The sequence below is a fragment of the Rattus norvegicus genome, chromosome 14, assembly GCF_036323735.1.
Source record: "Rattus norvegicus strain BN/NHsdMcwi chromosome 14, GRCr8, whole genome shotgun sequence".
Lineage (NCBI taxonomy): Eukaryota > Metazoa > Chordata > Mammalia > Rodentia > Muridae > Rattus > Rattus norvegicus.
In genome coordinates this window covers 88,170,093-88,189,229 of record NC_086032.1, presented here as the reverse complement: position 1 = coordinate 88,189,229, position 19,137 = coordinate 88,170,093, and the positions used below count along the sequence as shown (strand labels likewise).

General features: G+C 40.0%; 1 protein-coding gene across 1 annotated transcript in view; it reads right to left on the bottom strand.

The window, feature by feature from the left end:
* Positions 1–19,137, bottom strand: part of Abca13 (ATP binding cassette subfamily A member 13) — a 502,723-nt gene that overhangs the window by 400,639 nt on the left and 82,947 nt on the right. The window contains exons 16-17 of the mRNA XM_063273790.1: positions 7,103–7,217; positions 723–5,291 (exon numbers count right to left, since the gene is read on the bottom strand). Of these exons, the coding sequence (XP_063129860.1) occupies positions 723–5,291; positions 7,103–7,217 (4,684 nt within the window). The remainder of the gene's footprint in view (positions 1–722; positions 5,292–7,102; positions 7,218–19,137) is intronic.

The following is a 19,137-nucleotide window of genomic DNA, read 5'->3' as shown; positions in this document are numbered from 1 at the left end:
CCAGAAGCATCTAGGCAGGCAGCTTTCAACCTGTGGACCTCCCTTGTTGACCAGCAATTCAGACTGCAAACTTTAGCTCATGACACATCTGGCGTTCATGCTGCTTTGGCTGCCTCTTCCTACAGGTTGCCCCTCTGAGGTTCAACATGCTTACTTGGTCTTCAGCGTCACAGGAGTCAACTTCCTGTGCTACATGGTTGCTAGACCACTTGCCCCCTGCATGTCTCCCAAGTAATAGAACACAGAGGAAATGGGGATTTTGCTCAAGAACTTTCACTACTAACATTCAGAGAGATTTTAAGAAGATTGTTAATAGAGATAATATGACTATCTTAGTGGTTCCAGACATGAATATCAGGGTGATTGGAAACAAATATTTAATCTTGTATTTGTGATGACAGAGGAAATAAAATTGAAATAGTGACTGTCCCATATGTGTATGTAAATTTTTCACTTGTATGTAGGGAAGAATGTCTTGTGTTTACAATCCTAATTGAAAAACAATATAATGATTGATGAAAAGAGGCTAGATTTGAATGTTTACTGGAAATTGAAATTGTGTTATCTTAATGCAGTCATAAAACGCTCGTTGTGAGAAAAATCACTTCAAAGGCCCTTCCAAATGTTGGTTCAGGAGCTGTGGTAGGCATTTCTCTACTCCAGAAAGTGAGCTTGCTAGGCAGCACCACCAGCATGACTATGTGAAACAAAGGTACACTTACCTTGTCTCTGCAGTGACATTGCTATGGAAGTCTTTTAGCAGGAGGGATATTTGATTCTCAGGCAGTCCACTTAGCAAGGAGGAGAAGAATGTCTCCAGAAGCTGCTTCAGGAAATCCTCTGTGCGTCCTGCAGCTTCCCCATCATTTTTGGACTGCATGTGGTTCAAGATGAGATTCATGAAATCAGCTATTTGAAGGGTAGTGCCACTGAAACTGGGAGCCGCTTGCTGAGATAGCTCAGCAAAGTTATTAACTGAATTCATCACAATGCTTTCAAGAAACCACTGAATAGCTGAGAGGTCAGTGAGCTGTTCCTGATTTAGCATATGGCTGAGAAAGCCAACATCAAAATTGCCTTCTCTAGATTGGTTTCTGAGATAGCCTAAATACATAGTAAAATCCCTGGCCAACATACTTACATCAGTTGAATTTTTACTAGCCATGGCATTGAGTAGTCTTTGCATAAACCTAAAGAAATCTTCATTTTCATACCCACGAAGCCAGTCTTTTATGAGAAATAAGAAATCTTCAATAATTTCTGGTGCCTTCAATGGTGATGAATCCAGGAGTTCCAGAAGTTCAGAAAATTGCACAGTTGTGTTTTGAAGGCCTACACCTTGGATGTTTTTGTTAATATCAGAAAATAATTGTCCTAGACTCAAGTTACTGGCTAGGTCTTTGAAAATATGTTTAAATTCTAACCACTGTTCTTCAAATTTGTAAGTTGCTTTATCATTTTTAAATAAACTCCTATTTGTATGATTTACATTCAGAAAGTTCATGAATGGAGAAAGTAGATATTGAGTACTATTTCTTAAAGTCCACGTAGCAGAAATCAATTTGAATATCCTTTCCAAGTTTAGGTAAACATTACTTTGGACAGATTTCTCTGTGCCTTTAGTGAAGTTAAGAATCTTGTCTAACTTACCTAGCTTGTCCAGAATGTTTCCACCCAGTGGGAATTTTGTAGAATTGCCATATTTTAGCTTTTCTATGATTTGCAAAGCACCTTGCTTTATGGTACTACTAGGACAAAGTTCTGGGGTGCTGCCATTGCCTTGAATCCCTAAAGATGACATGAAGGGTAATACCCTTTGCCAAAATCCCTGCAGAATTTTCGAAAGTAAATTTTCACCACGGAACATCTCCAACAGCTCCGAGAGAATGGAATTCCAGTCTGCTAGCTCATGAACCGCACAGACCACTCTCCTGGTTATTTCCCCTCGAGACTTTTCACCTATGCACTGTGAGTCACTCGGCGGGGGCAGGTGAAGAAGATCCAGTAAAGTGGCCACCATGCGAAGAAAGGAAGAAGACATGTGCCTCTGGATGTTACAGCCTTCCACCTTAGGGTTTCTCTCAAGCCTGAGAGTTGTGTAGTTTGAGCACCAAATCCTGCTAAGGCACATCAAAACCTCGGGAACGACAGTTGGCTCATCTGATACCAACTCAACTGTATCCCGAAGAGTTTTAGCCACATCAGCAAAGTCTTCCTTGGTGATATTGAACATGGCTATTCCATGAAGAAGGGTAAAGTTATAGACATCCCTGAGGCTTTCTGTGATGTTTTTATCTGTGATTCTCTGCAGAAGTCCCACAATGTGGGGAAGAGCATAATATACATCCAACACAGTATCCACCACGTCCTTGGGAAGCAGACGGGAGAGGCGCAGCAGCTGGCTAACACTCCATGAATGGGAGCTGTCCACAAATTTTTCCAGTAAGCCCACAAGCGTATTGATCCCTAAACTGTTGATACCTGATCTGCTAAGATTCTTAAAGAAACTCATTAGGATTTCACTGTTTTCTCCAAGCTGGCCTACTAAGAGATCTATGTCTGCCTTCTTGAGAGAATGCATGAGAGATGTCACCTTCTTTAAAGCTTGAGCATGATCTGAATTTTGAGGAATATTGAAACGGACAGCAGGCATTAAAGAATTGAACACATCCCTTGTCAACTGGATACCAAGATCCACAGCTTTCAATATTTCATGTGGGACTACTTCTGATGAATTCTGAAGATTATGAGTTAAGTTGACAGCAAAGTAGTTAGCTAAGTTGTAAATTGATTTGCCTAGATGGTTTATATCTCGTTCCTTTGGACTGGTAGAGAATACACTAAACATTGTTTCAATGTCAGAAGAGGAATTCTTTCCAAGGACACTAGGGAAAATACCTTTTAGAAGTGCCTGCATTTCCTTCCCCAATTCTATGATGTGCTGCCAAATCTTCTGAAACTGGTCAGGAATGTCATCTGACATTTCTATGGGTCTTAGAAGTAAATCTTTGAAGTGCTTCCAGTTGGACTGGGAGGCAACGTTGAGCTCTTTGGTTAAGTTGGTGATGATCATACCTACCTGCTTTGTGGAATCATTGAAAAGAGCTAATAAAATCTCAACATTGGGCACGTTCTCCTTTTCCAAGCCTGTGGCAAGTATAATATTTAGAAAATCAGTTATGTCTTTCAGGTAAATATTTATACAATGTATGTTTGACTCATTCCATGGACAAGTGGGTACCTTCTTATTTAGCATCCAAGTTAAAATTTTCAATACATAGCTCATTTTGTTCCCTATATCCTTAAAGTTTCCCAATAGGCTATGACTATGTCTGGGTAAGGAACTTGAGTTACACATTATACACAGACGGTTTATGATATCTGTCCATGCGATGCACCCTTCCAGGCTGCTACTTGTGTTCTTTGATGAAAATACAGAGCTTAACATGGCCAGAATATGTGCTGGCTTATTAGAAGTGTTCGCAGGTAACAAGCTATCTTCGAAAATCAACTCAGTGACTCTCTGGAAAATATCAGCACATGATGATAAAGCTCTACCCTGTGACACATTCCTAAGAAGTAATATTGTTTCTCTTAGCTCAGTGATGACACTTGCAAATTCGGCTCGATGATCAGTGAGGTTAGTTGAAAGGAAGTTATTGATCAACTCCACATCTCTATCCACATAGTCTGAGGCTTTGCTTAACTCAAGGAAAACATCAAACAGAGGATATAAGAACTCCCTGCTTGCATTTATTTTCATTGGAAATGTCTTCAGCTGGTGCAGGGAGGTTTCCATGGTGATAAAAGACTTCTCTACTTGGTCCAGGTTAAGTGATTGTACTGCAGTTAATTCATTATCAAATGTTACCCAAAGATCCCTTAGGTTCTGAAGGTCATCCCAGTCATGAAAGCCATTCTCTTGAGTTACATTTTTAAACAAATTTAATATGAGCCTAGCAGTATGATATGTGGGAACTATCCCTTGGCAGTCTTTAGAAATGTCCCTGCCATTTCCCAGGTCATCCAAAAGCTGAGTGATACCAACATGCAAAGGAGTAAAAATACTCTGGTCAAGTTTAAATATTTGAGAAATGCTTCCCCAGATCTCAGTCCATGTCTGAATCCATGAAAGTGTACAGTGAATGGCTGTAAACTCACTGATCTCACTGCCATTTACTGAGAGGTTGGAAAAAAATTGTGTCCATGGAAAAGGAAGGGAAGACCCCTCATTTCCTGAATAATTCACAGAAGAAATGGTGGCATTTTTCAGAATGAAGCATTCATTCGCCAACAGGGTTTCCGCTGAACCATTTAAAAACTGAGCGACATACTGAAGTAAAGAAACACGAAAGCCTTCATCCGCTGAGAACAGCTGCTTGAGACCTGTCAAGCTAGCATGAATCACTGCTTCCGCTGGTCCTCCTCTCGCCATCAGGGACTGGGCTTCAAGTTCTAAGAGGCTAAAAATTGAAAGCAACTGCCGACAGTAAGATACTTCAGGTATTGTCCCGAGAGCCTCTGTTGCCTCCGATAAAAACAAAAATGCTCGTCTGAGGTTTTGGATATTAAACTGCTTTATGAGGTCCAAAATGTGTCTGGAGACTTGAGTAAGATAAGTTATCAGAGGCTCCCTATTTTGAATGTTGAGGAATTTATGAAGATATTGATAGAATGAAGAAAAGGTTTTCAGAAATAGAGCAATGTCTTTGTCCTTGAAGACATTTATGTATGTATGAGTCAAAAGGTTATCCAGTTCTTGTTTTTGTGGCTCAGAGAGGGCTGAGAAAAACTCAGATGTGTTCTGCAGAGCATAGATGGTGTTCAGAGCTATTGAGACTTGCTCCTGTGTCAGAAAGCTAAGTTCATAGAGACTGTGTATTATAGTCTCACTTAAATGTATAAAGTCTGCATTCCTGGCTGGTGATCTGGGCCAATTGGAATGGAACAACTGAGAGAAATTAAAGCTTTTGAAAAAATTTTTTTCATAGTCTGCAACAGAAAAATTTACAAGTCTGGACAAGATTTCAATGTTAGCTCTTTCTTCTTGAGAAATGCCATTGAGCCAGAATTCTTGCAGTTCTGAATTAATTTCAAGAATTATTAATTCTATGAATCTCAACGTGTTTTTGGATTCCTGACCCATCCAATGATTTTTAAACCTTTGAATTTTTTCAATGACCATTTTATCAAATTCCAGAAGTTTCTGGGCAGCAGCAGCAGCAGCAGAGTCTGCCTTTAAACTTTTAAAATGATTTTTCCATGAAACACTTCTATTCAGAACAAGCTCACTGAAAGAAGAAAGATTATGAAATTCAGGAGGAGTGAATGAGCCAGAAGGATTAGATAATAATTTCTCCAAAAACTCCACAAATGACAAAAGAATGTTCATCTGTCCACTTTCAAGAATGTCCAACTTCTTGTCCACCACTAAAAGGTGCTTTGTGAAATTGAATGCCCTACAATATAGATAGAATTGTTTTATTATGAGAAATTAACATGAGCCCAATACTTCAAATTCCCAAATATGTACAGACATGTAATCATTTATAGTGACCAAAACAAAAAGGTTTGTAGACAATGCATTTTTTACTTCATATCAAACTATTATGACCATCTATTCCCATTAGAAATCCCAACATGACTGCTGATATTTGACTTAAAATTTGTTTCCTATTATCAGAAAGAATACATTCTAAATCCTTTCTCCCTGCTGATCAATATATATGTCTGCTAAGCACAAGTTTGCTATTTGTACTTGTTGAATTTGTTTTCATATTTCCTTTTAATAGGATGTGCACTGTAGAGATAGACCAAGCTGTGGTGTGCATCAGAAACTGCCTACTGCAGTGTGCCCAGCTCATTCACAGTCCTTCCAGCACAAATGGCTGCTTCTACCATCATGCCTTGCCTGCCTGAGTAGACTGAAATTCCCTTTGGCCATGAGCTAAAATAAATCTCTCTTCCATGAAGTTGATTTCTCTAGAAACTTTGCCACTGGTGCATAAGGATAGTGTCTGATACAGACAGTGAGTCGAGCATATTTAACAAGCAAAGTATAAGCCATAATGCCAGAGTAACACAGCAACAAATACATAATGCCATAGTAATGCTGCAAAAAATACCCATCGCATTACAGCCTAGAAAGGACTCCCACAACCGCACTCCTACTTCATCCCCGTAATAGCATTTGGAAGAGCATGTCAATATTTTAATCTTATGAAAAAATATTTCTGATTTTCTTTAATTAATGAAATTGCACTGATAGCATATGGCAGGAACAATGCCAATGTTGTATTGGTGTGTGTGTGTGTGTGTGTGTGTGTGTGTGTGTGTGTGTGTGTGTGCCGAATTCAGCTTCCTTGGCCTAAATTGTACCTAATCTCTAATAGTTTCATTCATTAAATCAATGCTGAATTAACTATAGCTTCTTGCCTTAACAATTCCATACTAGCTCTATGGAGTTCTCAGATATAAAATATAGCATGTCTTTAGAGCACATTCAGATTGGTTTTGTTGTACTGGCTAAAGCTGTTAAATGATTGAGGTTTTCAGGACATAGAATATACAGGTATTCTATGACTCTGCAGAGGTCATGCCACTGTCCTTCCTCCTGTGCCCATGGGGAAGGCTTCACCTGGTGATGAAATTCACATCTAGGGAACAGAATGCTTGCAAATGTTGGTATTTGAAAGAACCCTTAGGGAAATCTGTAAACACAGAGAAACCTGGGCTCTAGATACAGGATTTAGCATGTTGGAATAAGGTTCAACACTCAGGGCTTAAATAAACTTCACAGGTAAGTTTGGTCACCTCCTGAGTCTAAGTTCTATGATCATATGCAAAGCTCCTGTCCCATTCAATCCCAGCAGAGCTCACAAACTTGATTCAATCAGGGCACAAACTCTGTAACTGTAAACTATTGTTTAAGAAAGTCCTATTCCTGTAGTCACTAATAGACATTCCTAATAGACAAATACTGCATGCCTGATATTAAACACTTCTACTGCTTAAATGGGGCTCATGGCCATTAGATAATATAACCTATGACTGACATTTGCTTAGGATAGTTAATACCTACAAGTTGAATTATAAAACTTACCTGGTTATGGAAGTGATTGGAGACTTCTTAAAGTTATTGAAAAATACAAAATAATTATCAACGATGACTTTCCAATCCATGTTTTGTGTATCACAAGGAGAGTCCTCAGAGAAAGCTGAGAAGAAACATCATTAAGCTGAGTATAGCAGTCAAGGAAACTATATAGCGGATCACCTTAGAATGCCTGAAAAGCTAATGAAGCAGGTTTGTAAAGTTGTGATTTGACATCTGCTTCCAGTCAGGATGACAAAATGGGCCACTGAGCAATGCAGAACATTGATTCATGCAAGACAGGGGCAAGTGAGAAGAGACTGACGGTTATTCCTGCTTACTGCTTTAAAGAGACTCTAGAACATTGGATATGTTCCTAATGGTCCAACCCTTTAATGCAGATCCTCATATTGTGATAACACTAAACCATAAGATTATTTTATTGCTACTTCATAACTGTACATTTTTCTACTATTATGCATCACAATGTAAATGCCCAGTATTCAGGAGATCTGATATATATAACCCCGAAGGGGCCATGACCCATAGGTTGAGAATCACTGCTCTAGGACCATGTATAAGGAGGAGGTAGGTGGCTTGGAGTTCAGTTGACATGGAGTTCAGTTGGGATGAAACTTAGATTCTGACAGAAACAATGCTTGGGAGGGGTCTGCAGAGTGTATTTGTCCATCTAGTATACGAATGAGAATTAACCAATGTGAGAATTAATCTCTAAAGGTTATAAATGATATCTAAAAATGACTGAGATGAGCAGCAAATCTTTAAAGCAGAGGCATCTAGACTCTTACCATTGCAAAATAACGTTATCATCTACAAACATATTGGGTCATAGTCATGGCGATCTTGAGATGCACATTTCAGGGGTCACAGATTCAACACACCCTACTTTGAAGCACTCTTAGAGATAGGAGTGCAGTTCAGTGGTAGAGCATTTGTGTAGCATGTACAAAGCCCAGTCAGTGCTTGAATCTCCACACTGACAGGGGAAGCGAGGAAGCCAGGAATATGCTAACTGGAAGAATGAAAAATAGCTAGCACAGAGTAAGGATCAAGTGTGTACTTGGCATCCAACAAAAATTCCACACATACAAAGAAGGATGAGGAAAATTGGTCAAGATAGATAGACCTGAGGGAATGAGAAACAACATGAATCACATACATGGTTTGTGTTATTCAATTTATACTCTATTATTTATGCATTTACAAGACAAAACTTATCATATTGGATAAAATAAAAACTAACCATATACTACATGTAAGAAATACACTTAAAATATGAAGAAAAAAATTTTAAAAAGACGTAGGACGCTCAGTATTACAAAAAAGAAAGTTATCAAGCAATGTAGAATTCAGATAGTAATGTCATCATTTCATGATGGTAAAGGCATCAAGTATCAAAAAGGCACAATGAGGCCAAGCCTGTGCACACTTGGTGGCACAATTCCACAACACAGGAGATAAAGACAAAGCACAAAGATGAACAGGCTAATTCATGCTGTGCTGTGAGATATAATTAGACATGGAGACAACGTATCGGCAAAAATAAAGATAAAGGATTTGCATAATTCTGCTAACAATGGACACTACCTGAACTATTCAAGAACTATTCCACCCACCACCGAAACAGGACTGATTACTTCCCCGGACACATGGAACAATTACCAAAAACTCAATTTCCTAAACCGTAAAACAAATCACAAAAGCTAACAAGACTGGTGGTATAGAATAAGGTAGAAGATAGAATTAATTAAAAATCAATAACAGAAATATAACTGAAAATCCTACATATTTGAAAATGAAATAATACATCAGCAAGTTATTCGTGGGCCAGAAAAAAAAATCAAAAAGATATATACACATTTATATGTTTTAAATGTGTCTTATTTTGTTATGGATTTTTCTAAACAAAAATATTTCTAACTTCAAGCAAGCAATTTAACCTCTTTAACATCTATTTCACAAGTAAAATTGCCTAAGAGTTACATCCATTATGCTTCATCAAGTTCCCACTCAAATAACGAAGTATCTATGGGGGAAATGGAAATGCTCTAGAAAATTAAGTCAGAGGTGTGTGATATTGCATATGAAACAAGTTTACCGAGCAGTGAAATGGAAATTAAGCAAAAGAAGAAATGGGGAGAGGGCAACATGATCTGGTATTGGGTGGGGGAAAGGACTGAAGTCCTGAGGGCCAGCAGAGGAGGAAGGAGGTTGGGAAGACCTCCCCCCCCCCCCAGAATATACCAGAGAACTGGGGAGTAAGAGACTGTCAGGAGCCAAAGGGGGGGGAAACTACAGAAGAAAAGACCTACAGTGGGGAGAGGGAACTTATTGAATCCAACTCCAGCAGAAAGACAGGGGATCAAGTGAGGGATGGGGTTGCTATCCCACAGCCAAAGCTCTGACCCATAATTCTTTCTGTCTGAAAGAAATGCAGGGATGGAAATAGAGAAGCGCCTGAGGAAAAGAAAGTCCAGTAACAGGTCCAAAGTGGGTTCCAGTTCAAGGGGAGGCCCCAAGCCCTGACACCATTACTGAAGCTATGGGGCATTCACAAAAAGGGGCCCACCATGACTGCTCTCCAAAAGACCCAACAAGCAGCTGAAAGAGACAGATGCAGATATGTGCACTCAACCAATGAACAGAAGCTGTTGACCTCTCTGGTTGAATTAGGGGAAAGCTGGAGGAAGCTAAGGAGGAGGGCAACCCCGTAGAAGGAGCAGCAGTCTCAATTAACCTGGACCGCTGAGATCTCTTAGACACTGAATCATCCACCAGGCAGCATATACCAGATGAAATGAGGCCTCCAACACATATACAGCAGAGGACTTCCAGGTCTGGGTTCAGTCAGAGAAGATGCACCTAACCCTCAAGAGACTGAAGGCCCAGAAAGTTTAGGGGTCTGGTGGGGTGGGTGGTGGAGACATCCTTGTGGACACAGGTGGAAGGTGCAAGGAAGATGAGAGGGAGTGTGGGGGTGGGGGAGCGGGGAGGAGGTGTGAGATGTGGTACCCTCGGTGGGTCAACCAGGAGGGGAATAAAATCTGGAGGGTAAAAATAAATAAATATATCTGAAGGGGCTTGCAAACCCATAAGAACAACAATACCAACCAATCAGGGCTTCCAGGGACTAAAACACTACCCAAAGACTATACATGGACTGACCCATGTTTCTAGCTGCATGTGTAGCAGATGATGGCCTTAATGGGCACTGATGGGAGGAGAAGTCCTTAGTCCTGCCAAGGCTGGAACCCCTAGTGTAGGGGAACATCAGGGTAGGGAAGCGGGGAAAGGGGGTGGCTTAGGAGGGGGAACACTCTTTTCGAAGAAGGGTGAGTGGGATGGGATAGGGGACTTATGGATGGGAAACCGGGAAAGGGAATAACATTTGAAATGTAAATTAAATATATCTAATAAAAATAAATTAATTAAAAAAATTAAATCATCCACAATCAAATCCTCTGCTGTTCTTGGTGAAAGAAAAGTTCAATCCAGATGTTCATTCCACTAGCGAAGGATAGGACAGTGGCATCTATCACATGGGCCTTCAGTTCTTGCTAGATACCTCAATCATGGGTCATCATAATAAAAACATAGTAAAGTAAGCTTTTTTAAAAAAAAACGTTTTATCAACGATAAAAATAATATCCTTGATATTGCTGGCTAACTCAGCTGAATCTGTCAGACGCAATATTTGTTCTCAAGTCCATCTGCTTCTAACACGCATACTATCATACCAAAGTCTGCCCCTGCTTGGTCTACGAGGTAAAACTGTATTCTATAATATACAATGCTCAAACCTATTTACCGGGCTATGTCACATCTCCCTTGTGCCACATTCTTCCTGTTTGCAGTTCTTTCATTTTTCTTGCCTGCTTAAAAGAGGAAGAAAGAATAAGTGATGTGTAATCTAAAGGCGTTCACACAGCTGCAGGGTATTTTGATATGGTTTGCTCTGTGGTGATTTCTTCCTGTTGCTATGCGCTGATTTCCAAATGTTTGTATGCTTGCATGCTCCTTGGACATCTCAAAATGCACATTTTGACTCTTCTGCAGGTCTGAGTGAGGGCTGTAATCTGCACTGCTAATGACAAGCCAGATGCTGCTGCTGCTGCTGCTGTTCCAGGGACCATACTGTTAGTCATAAGGGTGTAGGCAATTAGCTGTGTACAGTACACATACCATAAGCAAAAGAAAAATGTCCACAGTCTACTAAATATACTGAATCTCTCAGTTATTAATCAGTCTCCTTGTTGACTATCCCGCTCTCCATCTGACAGTTAAAATTGCTGAATGGTCAAAGGCTTCGTAGTTTGAACGTTTAGAGGGGAAAGATTTGCTAATCTGAGTAAGAATGTGGAATTATAAGGGGAAAATATATGGACACTTCTGTCTTTTTCTACCTGTTAGCTGCATTCATTCTTTAAATCCTGATTCATACGATGAGTTGTTGACTGCTCTGTGAACACAAGCATTACCTGGAATTCATCTCTAGTTGTGTCTATTTCTTCCACTAACTTGAACTCCATTTAGGCTTCTCCATTGAGCCATAGAATCTCTGTGACACCCTTGACTTAAAAAATGACTTTCCAACAGTCAGGTAAACACAGGCTATAGCAGCGGTTCTCAAGCTTTGTAATGTGGGACTCCTTAATACAGGTGCTCGTATTGGGGTAGCCCTCAACCATAAGATTATTTCGTTACTACTGCTATGAATCATGATGAAAATATCTGATAAGCATAATATCTGATGTGTGACCCTGAGAAATGATCATTTGACCTCCAAAGGGGTTGTAACCCACAGGTTGAGAACCACTGATCTAGACAGACAGGTTGAGAACCATTGATCTAGACAGACAGATATCCATTCTCCCCTCAATCATCCCAATGAAAAGAAACTGAGATGGTATCCCCTTCCAATTCTAGGTCCCTTAACTGTCAAGACATTCTCCCTGAAGGACTTCCAATTGGAAGATCAAATGCATGCCATTTTCTGAAGTCATCTCCCAAAGAGCTATAAAATGGCAAGAGAAAACAGAAAGTTGTGTAGCCTGCAGATGAAATGGTGGGAAAAGAAAAGAGCAGCAGATGACACCTGCTAACATCTCCAAATAGGAAAGTAAGTGGACAAATGGGATCCATCGAGCAGAGCAGAAAGACTGCAGCTTGTACCTGAAGAAGAGGATGTCTAAACGGGTTTCCCTTCTCACTGCCCACAGATTCATGAATTAATTAAAGCACAAATGTCTAACTGCTTATGTGCAAGGTAGAACTGAAGATCAACAGGAATGTTGAGATATATTTTTCAATTAGGAAAGTTCTGTCATATTTCCTCTATCACCCCGCCTAGACAATTCTTCCTCCATATCAGAAGACGACCAGAAATTTGCTGACCTGGAGAAAGAATTGACTGGAACTTAAGCATAGAGTATCGATGTATCTGATGGTGTGAATGATACACCACTTCTGGAAATAGGGAAGATTATGTAATCTGTTCATGCAGTCAAGTTCTCATTACCTTCCTTGTTTCTGAGAACAAGTAAGACTTGGAAGCCAAGACTGCCCATTTCTACCTGAGTGTTGTCTGTCAACGGGTTTCTGGAGAACTCTCCTTTGGAAGACTTCAGGGAAATTAATTCATGTCGGGGAGGGAGTTAGGGCTGGGAGAGCACATACATAAACATTTGTACCAGACCATGAATATCAGCTGTGGGGAGAGGTGGCTTACTTCTTGGTCAACCTAGCAGGACAGAGCTTATCAGGTGACAAGAATCCTTTGCAGAAAACATTCCCTGTGAGGAGTAAGGCTTTGTTCTTACATAGAATAAACAACCAGAGCATCAGATCCTAGAGAATTTTTCCATATGAAAGAAATGATCCATACAGAGAAAAAAGAACTCAACAAAAATAAATATAAAATCCTCATTCGAATTCTTTGCAAAGGACTATATCATGGTGAGGATGTAGATGTAACAAGAGCAGAGAACCATTTTAAATGAATGTCTAGACTGTCCAGAAGATTCTCAGAAATTAAATAGACGTGTTTTAAATAAAATTGAGGAAATATCCCAGAAGATCATCCTAAAAAATTATAAAATTAGAGAATCAGATAAGAGGAATGACTGGTGGCTAACAGAAAATCTAGAGTGTAAAGAAAAATACGGGGCCCAAAGTTATAAAAGAAATAATGAATAGTGCAAGAATATTTTTGATACCAGTCAGAAGAGTTGGTGAGCAACCTGCCTGCCAGCTGAACTGCCCCACTCCCTAGACTTGATTTCCAAAGACATAATCTCCATCTCCCACTGCCACTTTACTCTATCTGCCCTGCAGCTGGGTCACTGCCCCCTTTTCTGGCAGACTCCTGCTTCTCAGAGGCAAGGCACACCAGTCAGAAGAGCAGAAACCCCTTGCTACATAAAAGGCCAAGCTAGTCACCAGAAGTCCAGTCCCCTCCCTGATCAGGACACACTATTGGATCAGGCCCATGCCAGCTGCTAGAAATTCAGGCCACAAAGACCGGAAGACCAAAGAAGAAACAGAAACCAAGGAACAAAACATCGTTCCAACAAAGACAAACTCAGAAAGAAGCACCTAGACCTATAATAATACCAAACCCTGATGCCTAAATGGCAGTGTAAGAACATAATGAACAACAGCCAACACCACCACCAATATAGCACTACCAAGCCCAGCTGTCCTATAACAGCAAGACCTGTACATACCAATAGCTGAAATATATGCAGAGAGAGAGAAAGAGAGAGAGAGAGAGAGAGAGAGAGAGAGAGAGAGATCTTAAATCCAAAAATGATATAATTATAAAAGTGATAGAGGTCCTTAAACAGGAAATGGAGGGAGGGGTCTCTTACAAAAATTGGGGAAATGACAAACAAAAAAAATGGGAGGAAATCGTTAAATTCCTTTTTTAAAATCCTAAATAAATAAATAAAAACAAGAAACCAAGCAAGCAAACAGGTAAAAGAAACTGTTTAAGACCTGAAAATGGAAATTGTTGTAGACTCAGTATAAAGTTCCATCATGTCAGGACAGCCTTCCAAGCTTGGCACAAAATGGAGGACTCCCTTTCCCAGAGGAGCTCCCTTTTTCCACCTGACCTTGTCCACGTAGTACCTCTGAGCGTAGTTGCCTCACCCTATTTGGAGGATAATTCTTCCCAGATAGATCCTCCTGCAAGCACTTTAAGACTCAACACTTAAGTCTTCCTCTTTCCTCTCACCCATGTGACATCTAGGCACTGTGTTATGGCCAGTGAACCATTCCCACCCATACCCCTAAGAGCTTTTATATGCCCTAACCCCAGAACAATAAAATAGAGCTGTCTTCCTGAAGATGACTCCCAGAAGTTCTTCTGTCATATTCATGGCCATTTCAACACTGCTTGCCACTTCTGCTCCCTTCATCTTTGTGGCCCAGTGTCCAGTGATTCATGAGGAAGAGGAAGACCCACAGAAAATAGAAGCAATAAAAAAAAAAACACAAATAGAAGGAAATCTGAAAGTAGAAAATCTAGGTAAACAAACAGAAACTAGTGATACGAGCATCATAAACAGAATACAAGAGATGAACAAAGACTCTCAGGATGTGAAAATATGATAGAACAAATAGATTCATCTGTAAAATAAAAATGTTAAATCAAAAACTTAACACGAAACCTCCAGGAAATCTGGGATACTATGAATAGATGAAAACTAAAAATAATAAAGAAGAAAAGAAAAATTCCAACTCAAAAACCTAGAAAATATATTTTAAAAAATCATAGACATTTTTCTAACCTAAAGAAGATATACATATCTAAAGTTTAAAGAACACAAAACAGATTGGACTAGAAAAGGAAGCCCCCCATGCTATATAAACACTAAACATACAGAACAAAGAAAGAATATTAAAAGCTATAAGGGTAAAAGTTCATGTAACAAATAAAGGCAGACTATTAAAACTATGCCTGACTTTTCTTTTTTTTTTTGAAAAATATAATTTATTTTTTCAGCCAATATTAATTACAATATATCTTGATTAAAGGTGAGGCTTTGCATCTACTTCCACTTCTCTGTGCTGGGATTATTTTTTTCTCTCATTTGAATTTGTGTATTTCGTATTCATGCAGTTACAACCTCTGTAAGATTTGTGTACCAACACTTTTGTGTCTTGAAGACACTGTTCGTTTGGAGTCTTCTTTTTTTTTTTTTAACTTGAGTATTTCTTATTTACATTTCAAATGTTATTCCCTTTCCCGGTTTCCGGGCAAACATCCCCTTAATCCCTTCCCCTCCCCTTCTTTATGGGTGTTCCCCTCCCCATCCTCCCCCCCATTGCCGCCCTCCCCCCAACAATCTAGTTCACTGGGGGTTCAGTCTTAGCAGGACCCAGGGCTTCCCCTTCCACTGGTGCTCTTACTAGGATATTCATTGCTACCTATGAGGTCAGAGTCCAGGGTCAGTCCATGTATAGTCTTTAGGTAGTGGCTTAGTCCCTGGAAGCTCTGGTTGCTTGGCATTGTTGTACATATGGGGTCTCGAGCCCCTTCAAGCTCTTCCAGTTCTTTCTCTGATTCCTTCAACGGGGGTCCCGTTCTCAGTTCAGTGGTTTGCTGCTATATGCCTGACTTTTCAACAGAGACTCTAAAAACTTGAAGGGCCTGGAGACATGTCTTACAAACTCTAAGAGACCTCAAAAGTCAGTTTAAACTTTTATATCCAACAAGAATTACAACCACAAAAGATGAAGAAAACATGGTCTTTCATGTCAAAGGCAAATTTACACAATATCAACCCACAAAGACAGCCCTACAGAAAGTACTAGAAGGAAAACTCCAACTCAAGGAGATTAAATACACCTATGAAAAAACAGGCAATAAATACTCTCACACCACCAAAACCCAAAGAAGAAAACATACGTAAACACACACACACACACACACACAACCACCACCTATGACAGCAACAAAATAACAGAAATTAACAATCACTGATCATTAATATCTCTCAATATCAATGAACTCATTCCCCAATAAAAAGACAAACACTAACAGAATGGATATGAAAACATGATTCATCCTTCTGCTTTGTACAAGAAACACATCTCAACATCAAAAATACACATTACCTTGGAGTAAAGGATTAGAAAAGATCTTCAAAGCAAATGGATCCAAGAAGCAAGCTGGTGTAGCTATTCTAATATCTAACAAAATAGATTTCAAACCAAATTTAAACAAAAGAGGTGGAGAAGGACATCAATTATACTTGTAGATTTGGTTTATTGTTTGTATTGTTATTTGGAAATTGTATGAGCATCCCACATGTGAGACTCTGAGGGTCCCTACCCCCAGCTGGTTCTGGGGGGGGGGGTAGATAAAGATGTCTGCCAAAGGCTGGACAGGATGACCGAGGTGGGACGTTCCCCAGACAAGGGGACAGAGAAAAGAAGGATTTAGTACCACCATGCTGTAGAAACAGAAAGACCCGGCTTGAGAGCTGCAGAAGAGAAAGCATGCAATCATGTAGGAGCCAGGAAGAGAGGCTGCACCCCCCCACCCCCTCACCTCACTGAGACTAGGGTAACAAAGATGAAATATAGATTGGAGGGGAGGTGTTAGCAACATGGAACTTTGGGAGTAGCCCAGCCATTGAGCTGTTCAAGACATAATAAAATAAAAGGCTGTGTGTGGTGTGGGCATGCATGTGTATGTGCGTGTGTTTCATTTGAGAATCCAGGGCATTGGGGCAGGTAACAAGGAATATACACACCACCTCCAGGGAAATTATAGAGGATTAACCAACTACAACTGCAGATGGCATCCTCAGACAGGCCCCAATCCTGCTAAGCATACAGAGACTAAGGCTAGCTATTCTTAAGTATAATCAGTTTTTCTAATTTTCCTATCCCTCCCCACCCCTTTAAAAATGTTATCACCCCAATTCAGCAAGAAGAAGCAATGGAGAATTGTCATCCCAATTCCTTGGGTTTGGGTGTCTGGTTGTGGTTATTTTATAAATTATAGATAGATTGCCATTTTATGGGATAATTTGGAGATGGTCATAATTTTGAACAGGGAGGAAGTAAATAGAATAGAATACTAAATTTATTCTTAAACAAAATATTGTGTAGCCATTATCATATGTTTGTAGAAATCTTTATAATTGACACAATTTATAAAATTATAATTTCTTATATTTGGTACAGAATTTATATATTGATACAGATTTAAGGTTTTCATTGGTATAATTTTTTATATTGATATAAAATTTTAAATTAATATCATTACTCTTAGATAGACATTGTGCCTATACAACTCATTTAAGAATACAAGGTTTGGGGTTGGGGATTTAGCTCAGTGGTAGAGCGCTTGCCTCGTAAGCGCAAGGCCCTGGGTTCGGTCCTCAGCTCCAAAAAGAAAAAAAAGAAAAAAAAAAGAATACAAGGTTTAAATACCTCCCTGAGAGAGCTGGTCTCCCAGAAGTGCTGACACACCTAAGAACACAGGTGAGACCACCACTATTGCTCCAATACCCAAGTGGAATCCACCGTGAGCCCACAGGACACAGAGCCACACAGCATCTGGAGACAGGACTTTCAGTTTCCATCTGTGCCCCCAGAGCAAATCCTGTGCCACAGCTCTCAGTACTCAAATCCCACACAGAGAAAGCTTGTCTCCCAGGAGTGCTGACACACCTAAGATCCCAGAGTCACAGAAGAGACAAACTACAGACAGAGAGAGCAAGGCAACTCACACCAGAGATAACCAGATGTTGAGGGACAAGGGCAAGGGCAAGGGCAAGGGCAAGGACATAAGTGACAGAAACCAAGGCTACTTGGCATCAACAGAACCAAGCTCTCCCACCACATCAAGCCCTGGATACCCCAAAACACCAGAAAAGCAAGATTTGGGCTTAAAGTCACATATCATGATATGATAGAGGACTTTAAGAAGGACATAAATAACTTCCTTAAAGAAATAAAGGAGAACACAGATGAACAGATAGAAACCCTTAAAAAGGAAAGACATCGTTGCGCTCAGATCTCACTGGGAGAGAGCTGGTCTCCCAGGAGTGCTAGCACACCTGAGAGCACAGGTGAGACCACCACTTCTGCTCAGAGGAACACGCCTGGAGCCCTCAGAACACAGATCCAAGGAGTGGTCTAGGACAAGATCCTTCCAGTTTCCATCCATGCCTGGAGCTGACCCTGTGCCACAGCTCTTGGTACCCAAATCCCACTGGGAGCTAACTGGCCTCCCAAGAGTACTGATACACAGATTTACAGGAGGATCAAGCCACTGACAGAGACAGCAAGACCATCTAACACCAGAGACAACCAGCTGGCGAGAGGCAAGTTCAAGAACCTAAGCAACAGAAACCAAGACTACTTGTCATCTCCAGAACCCAGTTCTCCCACCACAGTAAGCCCTGGATATCCCCCAAAACACAAGAAAAGCAAGATTTGGATTTGAAATCACATTGCACGATGATGATAGAGGACTTTAAGAAGGACATAAATAACTCCCTTAAAGAAATACAGGACAACACAGGTAAACAGGTAGAAGCCCTTAAAGAGGAAACACAAAAATCCCTTAAAGAATTACAGGGAAACACAACCAAATAGGTAAAGGAATTGAACGAAACCATCCAGGATCAAAAAATGTAAATAGAAACAATAAAGAAATCACAAAGAAAGACAATCATAAAGATAAAAAATGTAAGAAAGAGATCAGGAGTCATAGATGCAAGCAACGCCAACAGAATACAAGAGATAAAAGAGAGAATCTCAAGAGGCAGAAGATACCATAGAAAACATCACCAGAACAGTCAAAGAAAATGCAAAACTCAAAAGATCCTAACCTATAACATCCAGGAAATCAAGAGAATGATCAATGAGAAGACCAAACCTAAGGATAATAAGTATAGAAGAGAGCAAAGATCCCCAACTTAAAGGACCAGTAAATATCTTCAACAAAATTATAGAAGAAAACTTTCCTACCCCAAAGAAAGAGATGCTCATAAACATAC